Source organism: Dermatophagoides farinae, chromosome 2 (genome assembly GCF_024713945.1).
Source record: "Dermatophagoides farinae isolate YC_2012a chromosome 2, ASM2471394v1, whole genome shotgun sequence".
Classification (NCBI taxonomy): Eukaryota; Metazoa; Arthropoda; class Arachnida; order Sarcoptiformes; family Pyroglyphidae; genus Dermatophagoides; species Dermatophagoides farinae.
In genome coordinates this window covers 4,867,991-4,883,083 of record NC_134678.1, presented here as the reverse complement: position 1 = coordinate 4,883,083, position 15,093 = coordinate 4,867,991, and the positions used below count along the sequence as shown (strand labels likewise).

The following is a 15,093-nucleotide window of genomic DNA, read 5'->3' as shown; positions in this document are numbered from 1 at the left end:
ACTATGACGACAACGTTCACCGACACAAACATTGGATCATATAGTAGATATAGATATTAGAATCAACAACAAGTGTATTTTAATCATCAATGTTTCAATTTAAATTGTGAATAAATTTGTGACCAAAAAAAACATAGTGCATTTTGATTGAAAAGAGTTGTAATAATATAATTATTATATCATCATATATATAGAAAACATAAATTTTTTTTTTCAATTTTTCAATAAAATATAATCAACAATTTTGGTTTGTTTTGAGGTGAAAAAGGCTTGAACAATATTAACGTGAATAGGGGCGAGAAAAAAATACTCTATTGAGAATGTTTAAAGTTTACAAATGAAATAACCATTTTTTTATAGTTGAGGTTTTAAGGAATTTTTTTGTGTAGATGTTTGTGTGTGTTTGAGTTTTTAGTAGAGCTTTGTTTTGTTTTGGTTATGGTATAGAAACGAAATGGGAAAATAATTGGCACAAGAAAAAAAAATATATTGTGTTCGAATCAATAAATTGATTTATCGAACGGTGAGATCCAAATAAAATGAAGAATGAAACAGGGAAAAAAAATGAAAACAATTAACGAGTATGAAGTGTGAAAGAGTAGGAAAGGCACTAATTTACAATTGATTGAGAAAAAATAAATTTCTCTTTCTTTTATAATGGTTGGGTTGTTGTCGGAGGTTGGAATTTGAATCGATTCATTAAAAAATCAATTAATATGTGCTTTCATATGGGCAGATCTTGATTTAAGATTGCGGAATTTTTTGCCACATATTTTACAATGATACATTTTCGATGTTTTAGAACCATTGGTCGTTGTTGAATTAGCTACAGATTGATGATTAGAATTATCATCATCGCAGTTATCGACAATTTGTTTTGTTTGTGATACGGATTTTTTATTATTATTATCTGTATCTAATTCGTAGAACATTGATTCACGTTTTCGACGTAGAATACGTAAACGTTTAAAGTGATCGATTGAATTTTTCTTCCATAAATAGTAGAATTGTACACAATCTTTTACCGATTTAGTTTTGATCTACAGAAAAAAGAAGTAAATTAAATTATTCAAGAGGAGAATGCATGAAGCACGAACCTCATCGGCAATGAGAAAAAAATCTTTGTCATATTTGAAAATACTTTTCTGGAATAAATTGATTTCATTTTCAGTCCAGACATTATGATCTATAAAGAAAAGTAAAGTAAAAAGAAACAAAAATAATAATTAGATTGACAAAACAAAAAGAAGTTAATATGACATACTGGCATAATAATATTGGTATAATGGATGGTCTGAATTGACAGTTGGATTCATTTGAATCAATTTGGCCATTGCTTCAATCACGTCACCATGACAATCGTATAGTAGATGCATTGCATATTCTTTATTGTTACCATGGCCATTCACACACATTGAACATGAGATCTTGAAATAGAGATCGATTGTTTCATCATCAGTTTGATGATTGTCCAAAACGGTTGGACTCCAAAGCAATATTGCTCTTTCAGATTTGTAATCCATTTTCATTCGGTTAGGATTGAATGTCGGTATACGAGCCTGAAATTGTGGACCAATATTAACATGTGGCTGAATATCGGTGGTTGGAATGTCATATTCGGGCTCATATGCAGTTGTCGGTGTTTTCAAATCGGACATTGGTTCATTAATCATATTCTGATTCTCTTTTAACATATCGGAAATCATTTTTTTACTATTAAAAAATTGACTTGTATTGTAAGGAGGTAGTTTGTTGCTGCTACTATTGTTGTTGATGTTCATGTTGAAGTTGTTGATCTTCCAGAATAAACCGGAACCAGATCGAACTGGTGACAACATTGGTGGTGGAGTATATGGTGGTGGTGAGATATGGTGATCATTATTATGGTATGATGGTTTTATAATCGAACCACCACCATTCCAAAAACGTGGAGATCGAAGTCGAGAATGATATACGAAAGTCGTATTGACATGTGGTGGAATGTACAATGGTTCGGGCCGTGGCCGTTTTTTCTTTATTGTCGGTGGTGTAATTGTGCTTAAATTATCATATTCATTGCTTAGGGCTGAAAGTTTTTTATTCAATGATTTAATGAAATTATTCGGTGATTTAATCCGAGGATATGGATGATTATCATTCCAGGACCGTTTCAAAGTTGTTGTTGTATGATGATAATGAATTTTCTCCGTTTTTTTCTCGTCTATTACGTAATTATCATTTATGTCACGCATTATTGAATCATTTTTCTGATGATCGGTTTTGAATGTATCGATCACTATCGGTTCTTTGATGATTTCGGTTGGTGGTGTCATGAATTGAACAATATTTGATTTCAAATCACAACCGTCATTTGATGGGCCATCAGTATTATCAGCGTCTAGATCATATCCGAACGGTTCAATTGGGTTGGATGATGAAGGGGCAAAATAATCATTTTGTACATTTTCCTGGTTTTCGTTTGACGGTTGTGAACTATTGATAATGTTATCATTAAATTGAATAGATGCTGATTGTGGCGGTTGTTCAGCATTTTGATCCAAATTGAAAACTTGTTCAATGTTTTCTTTGGATGTGGAATTGTACAGGGAAAAATCGGTATAATTTGTTTCATCAAGACAATTGGTAATTTCAAAGTTTCTTGTAGAATCTATCAAACCATTCGGATCATTATCATTAACAGTGTTCGGATGGCCTTCATTAACTGTTGCTGTTGTTGTTGCTGTTGAAGTTTCATGGGGAAAAATGAAGTTGAATTGTTGTTGCTGCTGCTGTTGATGATGATGATGACTATGATTTGTATCATCCATAGAATTATTTGGCATTGAAGCTACCTGTTGCTGATTAGTTAGTTGCTGTTGATGATAAATGGAATCAGTATTAAAGGTAAAATGTTGTTGTTGATGATGATGATGGGCACCATGATCAATAGGTGTTGTGGGCAGTGAATGATGATGTGACATTTGTTGATGTTGATGATGATGCTGTAGTTGTTGATATGATGATGATTCATCGTCATTATGATGATGATTACCATTAGTAGCATCTGGTAATATCTGTTGATGCTGTATGATTTGACATGGTGTTGTTGGAACCGAATATGAATGACTAATCATTTGTTGTTGTTGTTGTTGCTGTTGATTTCGTTCATAATTTTGACTAAACGATTCTAGACTAGCCGCTATTTGTTTAATGCTAAGTAATTCTCGTGTTCGATTAATATTATTATTATTATTATCAGCATTCAAACAGTTATTACGTTGAATTCTTCGATTGAATAGATCGCTGGTTAGTTTTGTTGATGGTAAATCAAAATTGTTAAAAGTTGACGATGATGTTAATGTTGTCATATTTTTCACATCATTATTCGGCTCATTAGATTTTGTTGAGAAAAATTGTTCATTTTGCATATTATTAGAATCAAAATTCTTTTCATCACCAAAGTGATGATGTTCCTTCGTTGTGCTCAATGATTGATGGTGAAGATGATGATCAACAAAATTTTGTGAGGTATTCGCATCGGCATTAACAATTTGTTCGATTTGATCCGTGGAGGATTTTTGCAATAAATCAATATTCTCATTCTTTTCCGTATCAAAACAAGGAAAATCTTGTTCCAATGACTGAACGTAATTGCTAATTGTATCGGTAATGATTGCAGATTTGGTGCTAGAAAAATCCATTTTAGCCGTTTGATTAACAACAACAACATTATTTTTATCAGTTTGTATTGCTGATTGCATCGGTTGTTGTGGTGGTTGAGTATTGGAAAATTCGAATGTAAATTGTGAACTATTTTTCAATGGTGTAACCGGTGTAATTGGTGAAAACATTACTTCATTCAAACCTTTTGTCTGTTGCTGTTGTTGTTGAGGTTGTGATATTTCGTTATCAGGATAATAATTCGTACGATGTACATGTGGTTCATCTACAATTATATGCGGAGATTGTTGTTCAGGATTATTTTGATATAAATGATTATTACCAATCATTTGATGGTGATGTTTATCATTAATTTCACCGGATGTTGTCATTAGGAATTGTGCATTTTGCTGTTGATGTTGTGAGGTATGTTGAAATATGTTCCGAAATTCAACAATATCATTTGTCTTTTGAGGATTATTTTCAAAAATATCATCAAAATTTTTAGCAGCCTGGGTTTGTTGATGGTGATAATTATGAATTTGGTGTTGTTGTTGTTGTTGATGATGATGATGATGTTCATTATAAATGTTGGCAAAATTTTTGGCAATCTCTATTTCATAATTTTTCATATTCAATTCATAGGTCTGATTTGGATTTTGTGGTTGAGTTACTAGTTCGTTTGCTTTGACTGATTGATGATCGATCAGCGATGATAATTTTGGTGGCGGCTGTTGTTGTAGTTGTTGTTGAAACAGAAATGGATTCGTTTTCAAGGTTGTTTCGTTACTATGATGTAATTTCATTAAATGTACATTTAATGCATCGATGGTTTCGAATTTTTTCAAACAAAGTGAACATTCAACCGATGTGGATTGATTCAATCTTATTCGAGTCAAGGATTTTGCTATCGCCTAGCGTTGTTATTGTTGTCGAATTATGATTATTGTAATTATTATCGACTTTTTTGTTTCCTAATGAATGTTTTGTCTTATTGAATATGGTTTGAAAATAATTATCAGAATCATTTTCACAAACATTAATATAATTATCATTGATCTTGATGACCGTCAAATTATTGTTGCTATTATTCTGTATAATTGATTGTCGATGATCGGATGATGAATCATTCATTAGTGATTTATCCACTAATTGTGGTTCTTGTTGTGGAAGCTGATGGTGATGATTATGATTGCTTGTCAATAATTGATGCAATAAAGCATTTTCATTCGAAAGGTTTATATGTAGATCAGAATTTGAAACATTTTCAACCGATGAATTGGCGATCAATTTTGTTTGATCCTGTTCTTGTGGTTGTTCATGTTCCTCTTCGATTGCGATATGTTCTAATTTATCATTATTATTATCATTGTGATTGTGGCGATTATGATTAGATGAGATAATTTTCTCATCACTTTCATTGGAATCGATTGTTTCAGATCGATGAATTTTTTTCTGTTGTAATGCTAAAAATTGTAAATGTGCAGATGCATTGATGGGTAGTTGATAAACATCGTTTCCTAAAGGATGAAATTAATTAATTTTAAATTTAAAAATTAATTTAACAACAATTTAACCATACCTTTCTCATCATTGGTAGACTTTGATGATGTCGTTGTTGTCAGATGTGAAGCTATTTAAAGTGGAAATGAATGAAATAAAAGCAAATATAAATAAATTTAAAGTCTATACATACGTTCATTAAATTGCAAAGCATTCTCTTTATGTTTTTCTTTATGCCGTCGTAGTGATCGTGCATCACAATAGGATTTGTCACATCCATCAATATCACATGCATATGGTTTATGTTCACGATGTGTTAACATATGACCATTCAGATGATCATGTCGTTTGAATGCTTTACTACATTGTGGACATACGAATTTTCTCTCATCACTATGGGTGATCATATGTTTAGTCAATGTACTTTGATTACAGAACTCTTTATGACATTCTAGGCAGATGAACGGGCCTCTTTTCGATTTCTTTCGGCCACGAGTCGTCTTTGTTGGTTTCTGGTCAACATCGGAATCGTTATTTGGATTAAGCAAATTTGCTTTATTTGGGTTGATGATATCATGATGGAATCCAGTGCTAAAACTAGAATTGTTTGCAATCATATCATCGGAACAATTATTGATATGATCCAGATTCGATGTCGATGATGATTGACCACCATATCCGTTTAGATAGCTAGATGAACTATTCGATCCTATTTGAGGATTCGTTGTTGATGAAGTCGATTGTTGATAATGTAATTGATCCGAGTTGGATGATTTTCGTTGATGATTTGTTAACATTTCAGAATTCAATACCGTTGTTAATGAATTAACATAATCATTCGATTGTGATAATAGTGATAATTCTATTTTTTAAAATGAGATTTCAAAAATTATTGATCCTCCGGTTGTAAATTAATATCACTTACGATTTGATGAATCAATCAGATATAAGTTATTAGCCCCAGAATTATCGTTTGAGATCAATGTTGTTGATGTTTGTTGTTTATCCATATGGATTTGCATTGAATTATAAAACGGTTTTAACAATTGTACAAGCTGTGTATTCTCACATGTCGGCGATTTAGAATGTTGAGATCCATGGTTGATGATAAAATCTATTTTAAATAGAATTTTAAAAAATAAAAACTTTCAACTTTATAAAATACATTTGACAAACCATTTGCAGAGGTGGTAGTGGCTATCGGAACATTATTATAAATGTCATGTAATGAAAGTGATTTCGGTGTTGTTGATGTTTTTGTTTGTTGAATAACACCGTTATTATTATGATTCAATATATTGTGCAATTGATTGTGGTGATGATTCGAAATAAATGGATGAAAATCATGATGATGGTTGGCCATAATTTTATTTGCTAATGAAGACATTATCGTTTTCGGTGATGATGAGATCGTTGTTGTTGTTGTTAATGATAGCGATGTTGGATGAAAGATCGAGTAATGAATTTTTGTCATTGTAACTTTTTGCTGCTGTCGTAGCCAACAACAGATTATTATTGGCGTCAGCATTCTGTTGTTGGTTAGGCTCTCTTCGTTTAATAGAGGCGATATCCATTTGTAATATTCTACCAGATGATGATTATGATGATGAATCCTTTTTGGAAAATGGAAAATCTTTCAAGACATGATTATGATAATGATTACGATGGTGGCCATTAAATTTTAGCGGTGGGCAATAGTAGACATTGATTCATTTTCCATGTTTTTGGTTTCCTGTGATGAATAAGTTTGTTTTGAAAAGACAAAATAAAAAAATTTAATATCTTGGTAAATAATTTTTTTAAATGCAACTTGATAAACAAGAAATATGATTGCACTTTTATTTGACATTATTCTGTGTGGGTGTTATTTTTTTATGGTGTTGAATAACTTTCTCATTTGGAACCAACCGAATATAAACAACAAAACGATATATCAGGTGTATACAGGCATGAAAAAAATGAATTGGAAAAATAATGAAACTGACAATATCAAACAGTATGACAGAAAGAGCCAGTGTACCAGAGAATTGCAACAACGCAAAAAAAACATACATTGCAACATCATTTAGGAATCAAACCAAACAAAAGAAAAGATCAAGTGATCCATATTGTATGTTAGCTATATTCTTACATTGGAAAATAACATATATAATCAACAAACAAAATGAACATCGGCAACAAACATAATTTAATATGGTTAAATTGTAACCATAACTGTTTCATGTTACTAGTTCAGTTCATCATCAGTTTTGGTGGTTTAGTTTTGTTGTTGTTGTTGTTGTGTGTATGTCTGTATAATATGTTTAAATTATATGATTTCAAGACCAACACAAATTTTCATCTTGAAGATCAGCCCTATAGGCTATAGGCGGTGAAATCAACTAGAATAGAAAAAAGAACGGATGAATGTGAATGAGTTTGGAACTGGAAGAATGCCATACTAAGTAAGAATCTAGGCGAAAAAACTAGAAGACTAGGTCAGCAGGCAATGGGAGCGAGAATCAAGCAATATCAGAGATAGAAAAAGGAACATTTATACAAATGCAAGCTTGATATATTCATTTGTAGAATAGTGGTCCAGAATCTCTAGAATCAAATCGTATATTTAATAGAAGGAATGAAGCGCAGAATCAAAATATTTGCTATAGTGTGTGTCTCTTATGTGTGAAATGTTTTGAAATATCAAGAATCGAATAGAAAATCTAGAAATAAATTTCAACCAATTCCATCAAAAAATATTATGAAATACATATAGACAAATGGACATAATATTATTTTTCAAATGAAATCCGAATGACTAAAGATTTTTTCAATTAAAATACAATCAGAAAACAAATATTTTAATAATAACAACATTGATATAAACATTTATAATTTTGTAAAGATCAATACGAATTAGCGATCGAAATAGGGAAAAAAATCAATGAATTGAGAGGGCAAATAAAAGAGGGATTTCATTCAATCAATTTCTACTTACATACATCATATCTGATTGGGATTTTGAGAAACAAAAAAAAACATGCGATAGAAACAAATATAAATTGGTGGTTGATCGAAAATTAAATTATTGCTTTTGTTTTTGACATTCACCACCATACACACAAAACACACACACACAATCTTGGCGAATAAAAAAGAATCAGGCAACAACAAAAATCCAAATCAGGATTAAACAAGAATCCAATTTTTGGACTCTCTCTCTCTCTCTCACTCTCTCTCTCTCACACTAAATGAAAAATTGAAAATATCAAAATTACATTTGGCAATGATTGACCAATGAAAAAAACAAGTGGCCACTTGAAGAATATAACCACTGCGTGTATGTACGTCTGTCTTCATGTCACTCATGGTGATGGGTCTTAGCCAACAACAACAACAACAAGCGCAACAAGCAAAAACCAAGTTTCAACCATCACACACTAACCCGAAACCCAGGCTACTTTCGATATGTGTGTATGTTTTTGTGCTTGTACTCAAATAGGGGAATATAACTTGCTCTCAATGTTCCCATATTTCATGCAATGGCTTTTTAATCGTATAAAGAGCTGTGTGTGTGTGTGTTGACCATCGGGTTGTTGCTTATTTAACACAACATAAGTTGAAGGTCAAAGGTTTTTTGTTTCGAGGGGAGTGTTTTTCGTAGTTCGGTTTCTTCTTCATTTGTCTTGCATAATGGTTTTGAAATAAGGTTCATTGCAATTTACGATCAAACCAGATAGATTGATCGATCGATAGCTACCATGTAAATGTGATTGTCATTTGGGAAAAATGAATAAAGGAAAAAAATAAGATCCCATCCTGCAACATTGTAATTGATTGTGGCTCTATTTTGGATCAATTTATTATTATTTTCATAATTTTGAACTTTATATATAAAAAAGATTAATATTGAATTGTTGCACAAAATAACTTACAATCATTGTTACAACACTGATCGATAATTGTATGGTTTGGTGTTCGCTATTGATTGTCGATTTGGTGGGAATAGTGTCAAAACAAAATCAAAGATTTCCTCGTTCATTGAGGATCAATCGAATAATTGATTAAATCAATTTAGATTGAATAATAAGGATTATTATTTACGCAATAATAATGAAATGTCCAAGGTAAAAATTTGTTGAATGACAATGACATTGTGATGACATTTCATTACATCCTTCATTGCGAGCGCCCATTGGGAGAGAGATGTAATCATTGATTGATTTCGAGGTTTGTGTGTGAGAAAGTGCCAATAAATTACAAGTAGGCAAGGTGAGATTATAAAAAGACTTGATTGTTGCCAGTGAAATGGCCATATACTTTTTTTCTGGGCACTGAAACGAAACGAAAAAAAATTTATTCAGTGTTATTTTGTGACAATTTTTGGTTCTTACCGATCGTTTTTTACCAGATAAAGAGATCGATCGACTGAATACCTCAACGTCCGTTATGCCACCATTTCTATTCATATCATCATCAACAGCAGGTAGATTGTCATTATGGTGGCTATTGATTTTGGCCACAACAATGGTTGGCGCATATGAATTGTATAAATCGAAATTCAATAAGCTTCGTCATATAACACTGCGTGATGATGCCTTCTGTGAGGCATATCAAGAATTCAAGGACAATAATTGTATTTCCAAATTGACATTCTGCTCACCATTAACCGATGAACAAACGTTGAAAATGAGACAAATATTATGTGGACCCAGATTCAATGTGGAAGTCCAACCACCACCGCACATACAACCTGAACCACCCGAATTCAATGAAACCGATCCGTATCTGATTCAAGACTATCCACCACCCTATTTTCTCGATGTACACCCGGCACAACCAAATTCATTCCCATGGTTAGCTGCAATCTATAATAATGATCGTCGTTTCATCTGTTCTGGTGCATTAGTAGCACCGAAAACGGTTATTACTTCAGCGCAATGTGTTACCGATGCTAATGGTGGTAATGGTGGAACTGAGGGTGGTGGCGAAGATGGAGGAGAAGGCCAACGACAACAACAACCATCTGGCAATTTTATCGTAAGATTTGGACGTCATAATCTGAATGTTTCAAGTGTTTATGACAAAGCATATGAATATGATGTCGAGACGATTGAGGTTTCACAGCAATTCGATCGTCAAACATTGGATAATGATTTTGCAATCCTAAAACTATCCAGTCCGGTTTGTAATTTTGCACCAATTTCATTACCAAAACGTGATGATTGGGAAAATGGTTATTATTTTGGCAGCCGTGCACCGGTCCTATACGCTGGTTGGGGTCTTGGACATTATCAGAAACCATATCTTCGATCATTATCTTCTCATCTGATACCGAAAGATTCATGTTCAAAAAAATTCAATTGGTCACCTGATCAATTGAGCAGCAGTCATTTATGTGTAAATCCACCCATCAATGTATGTGTAGGTGGAATCGGAACACCATTGGTATCATATGCAGGTCATCATTGTGTGCTACTCGGTATACTATCGATGGGTGATCATTGTAATACGGCTAAACTTCCATTAGTATTCACTAAGGTATCATCATTCATTGATGAAATTGAAAAATTTATTATCGACGATTTTCGATCGATGAATGAAACATCACCATTGGATGATTGTCTTCGTTATAAACATTATCATTCACGACATCCATATTTCCTCTATCCACCACATCCATACAGTTATGATACAAAATATGATGATAATGAATATCCAAAATCACATACAAGATATTGATTCTAAATAGTCGTCATTCTCATTTATACGGTGATCATCATTGAAAGTTTAATTTTTTTTCGAATAAATATCATTTGTTTTTGTTTTTAAAATAATAATATAATAATAATAAATTTATTTATTAAAATCCGAATAAAATAATTCAAATAAATTGCACAGGCAAAAACAAAAAAAAACAATTCATTCTTTGATTAAGTAGGTAGTTATGTGTATTGAGTTAAAAATAAAGAAAATCACTTTTGTTGTTTTTTAGATTTATGAAATTTTTTCATCTGTATTTTATGTTCTTTGAGTAGATCAATGTCTCTTAGTTCGAACCTTTTGATTCCACGTATCAAAGAATCTTCGGTCAACAATAATTTTGGAATATTTCGTAATTTTTGACATGTTTCATACATTGTGGGACATGTTTTCATCGTTTCATGTTTCAACGCAATATCCACCAAATATAAGCCAACTTTGAATAATATTGTTAGACCTTTAATATGAATGTAATAAAAATCACATAGTGAAAAAAAATAGTGGAATCAATCAATCAATACTATACCTTCACAAAGAAACATATCCCATACTCTCAAGACAGAAGGCCAAGGAATATTTCTGGAATAAATGCACATAAACCATTCGGTCATATAGATTTCTGGTTCGATATTTTGTCGATTCTTGATTACAAAGATGAAAATATTAAATTAGAATAATGATTATAAATGATTAAATTAAATAATAATAATACAAACCAACAAGTTGTAAGCAGATGGACAATATTTCTTGAGAAAAGCGACCAGCATCTGACCATGTATGCGGATATCTTCAAGATTATGCATAAAATAACCGCTTATGTAATATTTACTTAGCGCAACCAGACACCAAAATGCACGTTCAGCAGGCATATGCATAAGAAAAACAGCCGCAATCGGTGCCTGTGCCTGGCAATAGCCCATGTTTGGACGGTAAGCGGCAAATGCTTTCAGAACATTATAGAGATCGGTTTGTCCAACACCACTGGGATCGGCAAACATTTCATGATTGGGAAATTGTCGATGCAAATCTTTACAGATATCATCTTGTACATCGCTAGGAATGTTTTTTTCAAGTAATTCGCCATATAAATTTGGAAAACGATTCTTCTGCAAATGTGCACCACAAAGATGAAACCAAGCTTGAGACCGCAGTGAATGTGGTATTCCTTTCCGACAACGATCACGAATTTTATCCCATTTAAAATTGATATAATAACGCCAATTGTTTAGCATCTGAAGCCATTTACGTTCTTTGATTCGTATTTCTTTCAAATCTTGTACTGATGGTGTTTCATAATCTTCTTCGGAATTATTGTCCAGAAAAAATCCATATTTATTACAGGAACGATTCGAAAATTGGAATGATGTAGAAACATTCGATTCGCTGTGACTCAAACATTGTGATATTGGATAATAATGGTCATTGGACGTTTCCATCGGATTCAATGATGAGGATGTCCGTTCTTCGATAACGGCATCGATACCATCGAATGGCCTAGTGAATTGATTTTTTAGAATGTAATCATGATTTACAAGAAAATCTCTTAAAACTTACATTTTGTTAGAATCGTTAATGGTTGGATGTGAATTGATCAGGTAATGTTTTTGAATATTATTTCGTGATAATTCTGGCGATGTAAGATGAGTTGCAATCGAATCGGATTGTTTGGATGAATTGGATGACAAATATGATTTATAACCATTATCATATGATTGCCTATGACGATTATTGGACCAGGTGGATACACCATCAACATGAACATTACCAGTGGTGGTTGTACAGTTGGAAAGTTTCTGATAATTATTATGATCAGGATGGTATGTACTATAATGTTTTCGATGCTGGGATGGTGATGAATCCAATTTGATGATCGATGTCATTGTTGATCAAAAAATAATAAGAAAATGTAAATCAGTAAAAAAAACAATTGAAGAATAATTTTCGTTCTTCAGATGAAATGTTCAATTTTAATAGAATTATTGATATATATTGCACATAGAACATATATCACAACAATTTATCAAAAAGCATCAATTCTCCAAGCAAATGATCAAACATTGCAAATTGTCAGCTGTTGGATTATCATTTTGCTATTCGCGAATGGTAAATATAACATACACACAATATATAACTTTTATTAAGTGTAGAACAGAGAGAACTGAACTCACAAAAATGAAATTGGAATGTAGTTTTTTCCTCGTTCATGTGGCGTCTTCTGTTGTGGTAAATTGTAATATTTAATGATTGAGGAAGAAATATATGGAACAATGGAACAACAACAACAACAAAATTCGGATGATCCACGTATCGCTGAATTGATTATAATTTCTTCAATGTATCCTACACAATTACAATGTGTAGATGATGAAATCCAAAGGTCAATTGATGAACAAAATTTTCATCGTTTCAATCATTCAATCACAGCGTTATTCAACGTTGATACAATGCTTGAAATTCATCTCATCATGCCTGTTGAATATCCGAATGATGATCCAAATTGTTTACAAATTTATTGTCGAATCACAGATACTTCGTTGTTGAATGATCATAAAAATCTTCAAAAACAACTAAATGAACGAGTGAAAAATGAAATTATCGATTCGGGTAGTTTGATTAATGTCATACCAAAAATCATTGAAATATGGACCGAAATGAAATCATCAAAATGCGATTCGAATCATTCTAATGCTGAAAAAGATGATGATGATGACAAAATTGACAATAATTCATGCATCAATCGTTGTTGGATATATTCACATCATATTTATTCATCTATAAAACGAAAATCGATTATTGATCTATGTCGTAAACATAATCTAAATGGATTTATGTTGATTGGAAAGCCAGGTATACTATAAAAGTAGCACTCCATCAACAAATAGCACAAATAATAGAATGTCGTCGATGACGATTTATGTTTCCTTTCATCGTGTGACGATATTTTGTAGGTGTCGATCATTCAAGGACAATTTGATTTTCAAGAAATAAGTGTTCTTTATGATTTCATGTTTCACATGAATGATTATTCGTTTTTGTTTGTTTCAATTGACACAGAAACTTGATTATTTTTTCGATTTTTTTTCTCTTCTTTTTTCTCTCATCATTATTGATAGGTTTTATTTGTGTGGAAGGAAGCGACAATGATTGTGATCAATTTTGGACAACAATCCGATCATGGAATTGGCAACGTATTACAATGATCGATGTGGAAAAAATGTCTAAATCTCAAACACAACATTTAACATTCGATTCATTCGTCGAACATGTCGACCGTTCCACTGTGTTTCGAATTTTGGAACAGAAAAAATGTGATGAAATAATCAAAAATTTTCTTGGAATCAAATGAAATTTTTTTTTTGAAAAAGATTATTTTAAAAAATATGATGCATTATTAAATTGTTAATACAAATAAATGAATGACAATGAAAATTTAAAGGCCACCATCAACAACATTATCATCGTCATTGTTGTCATCCATTATGTTTGATTTCTGTCCATTCTCATCATTTTCAACATCATCATCAAAATGTACGGCATGAACAATGTTTTTTTTGTTGTACAATTTTTTACTACAAGGACTGAATAGTTGATCGGTTGGTGAATTGAACCATTTGTTCACCTGAAGCCTTTTAATCTAATGATAAATGATTACATAGACAATGGGTTAGATTGGCGTATTCGAACTAGAAATTGTTCAACTTACATTAGCTGGTGTAGATGCTACCTGATTCGATCGATTCGAATCGGAATTTTTTGCCATCAATGGAATTTGTTGCTTTTGCTTTTGTCTTTCCATCAATAATTGTCCCATGTTTATCGATGTTGTTGGGTTGGTTGATGTCGATTGTTGTATGGCATCATCATTATTATTCATTGAATTGTTATTCATTTTTTTATCCTTGTTGAAATTTCTTGGTTGAATGTTATTTGTTCACTGTATCGAATCGAAATGATTGTTCAAAAAAAAAAAAAAAAATGAATTTAGAAGTTGTTTTGTAACGGTCGTTTTACATGTGACGGTTGTTTCGAATCACAATAATGATCATTTCAGACAGCGCGCTCAATTTTTTCGAGCAAGCATTTATTATCATTTATATAGTACGTATGCGTTAGCAAAAAGTACATCAAACATTTATAAAGAGCAACCAGTATAAATAGTTTTTTTCATTGTAAAATTTAATGCAAAAAAAAGGAAACGGAAACAATTTT

General features: G+C 31.9%; 6 protein-coding genes across 10 annotated transcripts; 2 read left to right on the top strand and 4 right to left on the bottom strand.

Annotated features, from left to right (window-relative positions):
- Window positions 1-54: 54 nt before the first annotated feature.
- Window positions 55-5,061, bottom strand: LOC124490964 (uncharacterized). Its single transcript, XM_075736046.1, has 3 exons — window positions 1,265-5,061; window positions 1,098-1,186; window positions 55-1,040 (listed from the first exon to the last, which is right to left on the bottom strand). Exons 1-3 carry the CDS (start codon window positions 4,443-4,445, stop codon window positions 708-710), a joined length of 3,603 nt encoding a protein of 1,200 aa, XP_075592161.1. The 5' UTR covers window positions 4,446-5,061; the 3' UTR covers window positions 55-707.
- On the bottom strand, window positions 2,189-8,543 carry LOC142597302 (uncharacterized). 5 transcript variants are annotated; one of them, XM_075736051.1, is made up of 6 exons: window positions 7,051-7,402; window positions 6,319-6,874; window positions 6,068-6,256; window positions 5,336-6,004; window positions 5,222-5,272; window positions 2,189-5,159 (listed from the first exon to the last, which is right to left on the bottom strand). In XM_075736051.1, the coding sequence occupies exons 2-6, from the start codon at window positions 6,668-6,670 to the stop codon at window positions 4,501-4,503; spliced, it is 1,920 nt and encodes a 639-aa protein (XP_075592166.1). In that variant the 5' UTR covers window positions 6,671-6,874; window positions 7,051-7,402; the 3' UTR covers window positions 2,189-4,500. The 5 variants fall into 5 exon arrangements, with proteins under 5 accessions (XP_075592166.1, XP_075592167.1, XP_075592168.1 ...); XM_075736052.1 differs by having other exon boundaries at window positions 7,195-7,402; XM_075736053.1 differs by having other exon boundaries at window positions 2,190-5,159; window positions 7,274-7,508.
- A 432-nt stretch (window positions 8,544-8,975) lies between these two features.
- On the top strand, window positions 8,976-10,950 carry LOC124490953 (chymotrypsin-C). The gene has a single exon (XM_047053544.2). The coding sequence runs from the start codon at window positions 9,571-9,573 to the stop codon at window positions 10,861-10,863; it is 1,293 nt and encodes a 430-aa protein (XP_046909500.1). The 5' UTR covers window positions 8,976-9,570; the 3' UTR covers window positions 10,864-10,950.
- LOC124499362 (TBC1 domain family member whacked) lies at window positions 10,937-13,427 on the bottom strand. The gene is made up of 4 exons (XM_047063262.2): window positions 12,439-13,427; window positions 11,601-12,378; window positions 11,411-11,525; window positions 10,937-11,341 (listed from the first exon to the last, which is right to left on the bottom strand). The coding sequence occupies exons 1-4, from the start codon at window positions 12,762-12,764 to the stop codon at window positions 11,097-11,099; spliced, it is 1,464 nt and encodes a 487-aa protein (XP_046919218.2). The 5' UTR covers window positions 12,765-13,427; the 3' UTR covers window positions 10,937-11,096.
- LOC124499363 (RWD domain-containing protein 2B) lies at window positions 13,125-14,313 on the top strand. Its single transcript, XM_047063263.2, has 2 exons — window positions 13,125-13,731; window positions 13,998-14,313. Exons 1-2 carry the CDS (start codon window positions 13,125-13,127, stop codon window positions 14,228-14,230), a joined length of 840 nt encoding a protein of 279 aa, XP_046919219.2. The 3' UTR covers window positions 14,231-14,313.
- LOC124499361 (uncharacterized) lies at window positions 14,194-14,970 on the bottom strand. The gene is made up of 2 exons (XM_047063261.2): window positions 14,588-14,970; window positions 14,194-14,518 (listed from the first exon to the last, which is right to left on the bottom strand). The coding sequence occupies exons 1-2, from the start codon at window positions 14,771-14,773 to the stop codon at window positions 14,315-14,317; spliced, it is 390 nt and encodes a 129-aa protein (XP_046919217.1). The 5' UTR covers window positions 14,774-14,970; the 3' UTR covers window positions 14,194-14,314.
- Window positions 14,971-15,093: the final 123 nt, after the last annotated feature.

Excerpts from the sequence above, each read along its gene's own strand:
- LOC124490964 (XM_075736046.1), bottom strand. The coding sequence starts at position 4,445 with ATGAAATTACATCATAGTAACGAAACAACCTTGAAAACGAATCCATTT. Across the intron at positions 1,187-1,264 it reads ATACCAATATTATTATGCCA|ATCATAATGTCTGGACTGAA; the intron begins GTATGTCATATT and ends TTTTCTTTATAG. Across the intron at positions 1,041-1,097 it reads TTTTTCTCATTGCCGATGAG|ATCAAAACTAAATCGGTAAA; the intron begins GTTCGTGCTTCA and ends TTTTTTCTGTAG.
- LOC142597302 (XM_075736050.1), bottom strand. The coding sequence starts at position 6,670 with ATGCTGACGCCAATAATAATCTGTTGTTGGCTACGACAGCAGCAAAAA. Across the intron at positions 6,005-6,067 it reads TCTGATTGATTCATCAAATC|AATTATCACTATTATCACAA; the intron begins GTAAGTGATATT and ends TTTAAAAAATAG. Across the intron at positions 5,273-5,335 it reads TGCTTTGCAATTTAATGAAC|CTTCACATCTGACAACAACG; the intron begins GTATGTATAGAC and ends CACTTTAAATAG.
- LOC124490953 (XM_047053544.2), top strand. The coding sequence starts at position 9,571 with ATGCCACCATTTCTATTCATATCATCATCAACAGCAGGTAGATTGTCA.
- LOC124499362 (XM_047063262.2), bottom strand. The coding sequence starts at position 12,764 with ATGACATCGATCATCAAATTGGATTCATCACCATCCCAGCATCGAAAA. Across the intron at positions 11,526-11,600 it reads CATCTGCTTACAACTTGTTG|AATCGACAAAATATCGAACC; the intron begins GTTTGTATTATT and ends TTTGTAATCAAG. Across the intron at positions 11,342-11,410 it reads GGATATGTTTCTTTGTGAAG|GTCTAACAATATTATTCAAA; the intron begins GTATAGTATTGA and ends TTCATATTAAAG.
- LOC124499363 (XM_047063263.2), top strand. The coding sequence starts at position 13,125 with ATGATTGAGGAAGAAATATATGGAACAATGGAACAACAACAACAACAA. Across the intron at positions 13,732-13,997 it reads TATGTTGATTGGAAAGCCAG|GTTTTATTTGTGTGGAAGGA; the intron begins GTATACTATAAA and ends CATTATTGATAG.
- LOC124499361 (XM_047063261.2), bottom strand. The coding sequence starts at position 14,773 with ATGAATAACAATTCAATGAATAATAATGATGATGCCATACAACAATCG. Across the intron at positions 14,519-14,587 it reads TAGCATCTACACCAGCTAAT|ATTAAAAGGCTTCAGGTGAA; the intron begins GTAAGTTGAACA and ends ATTTATCATTAG.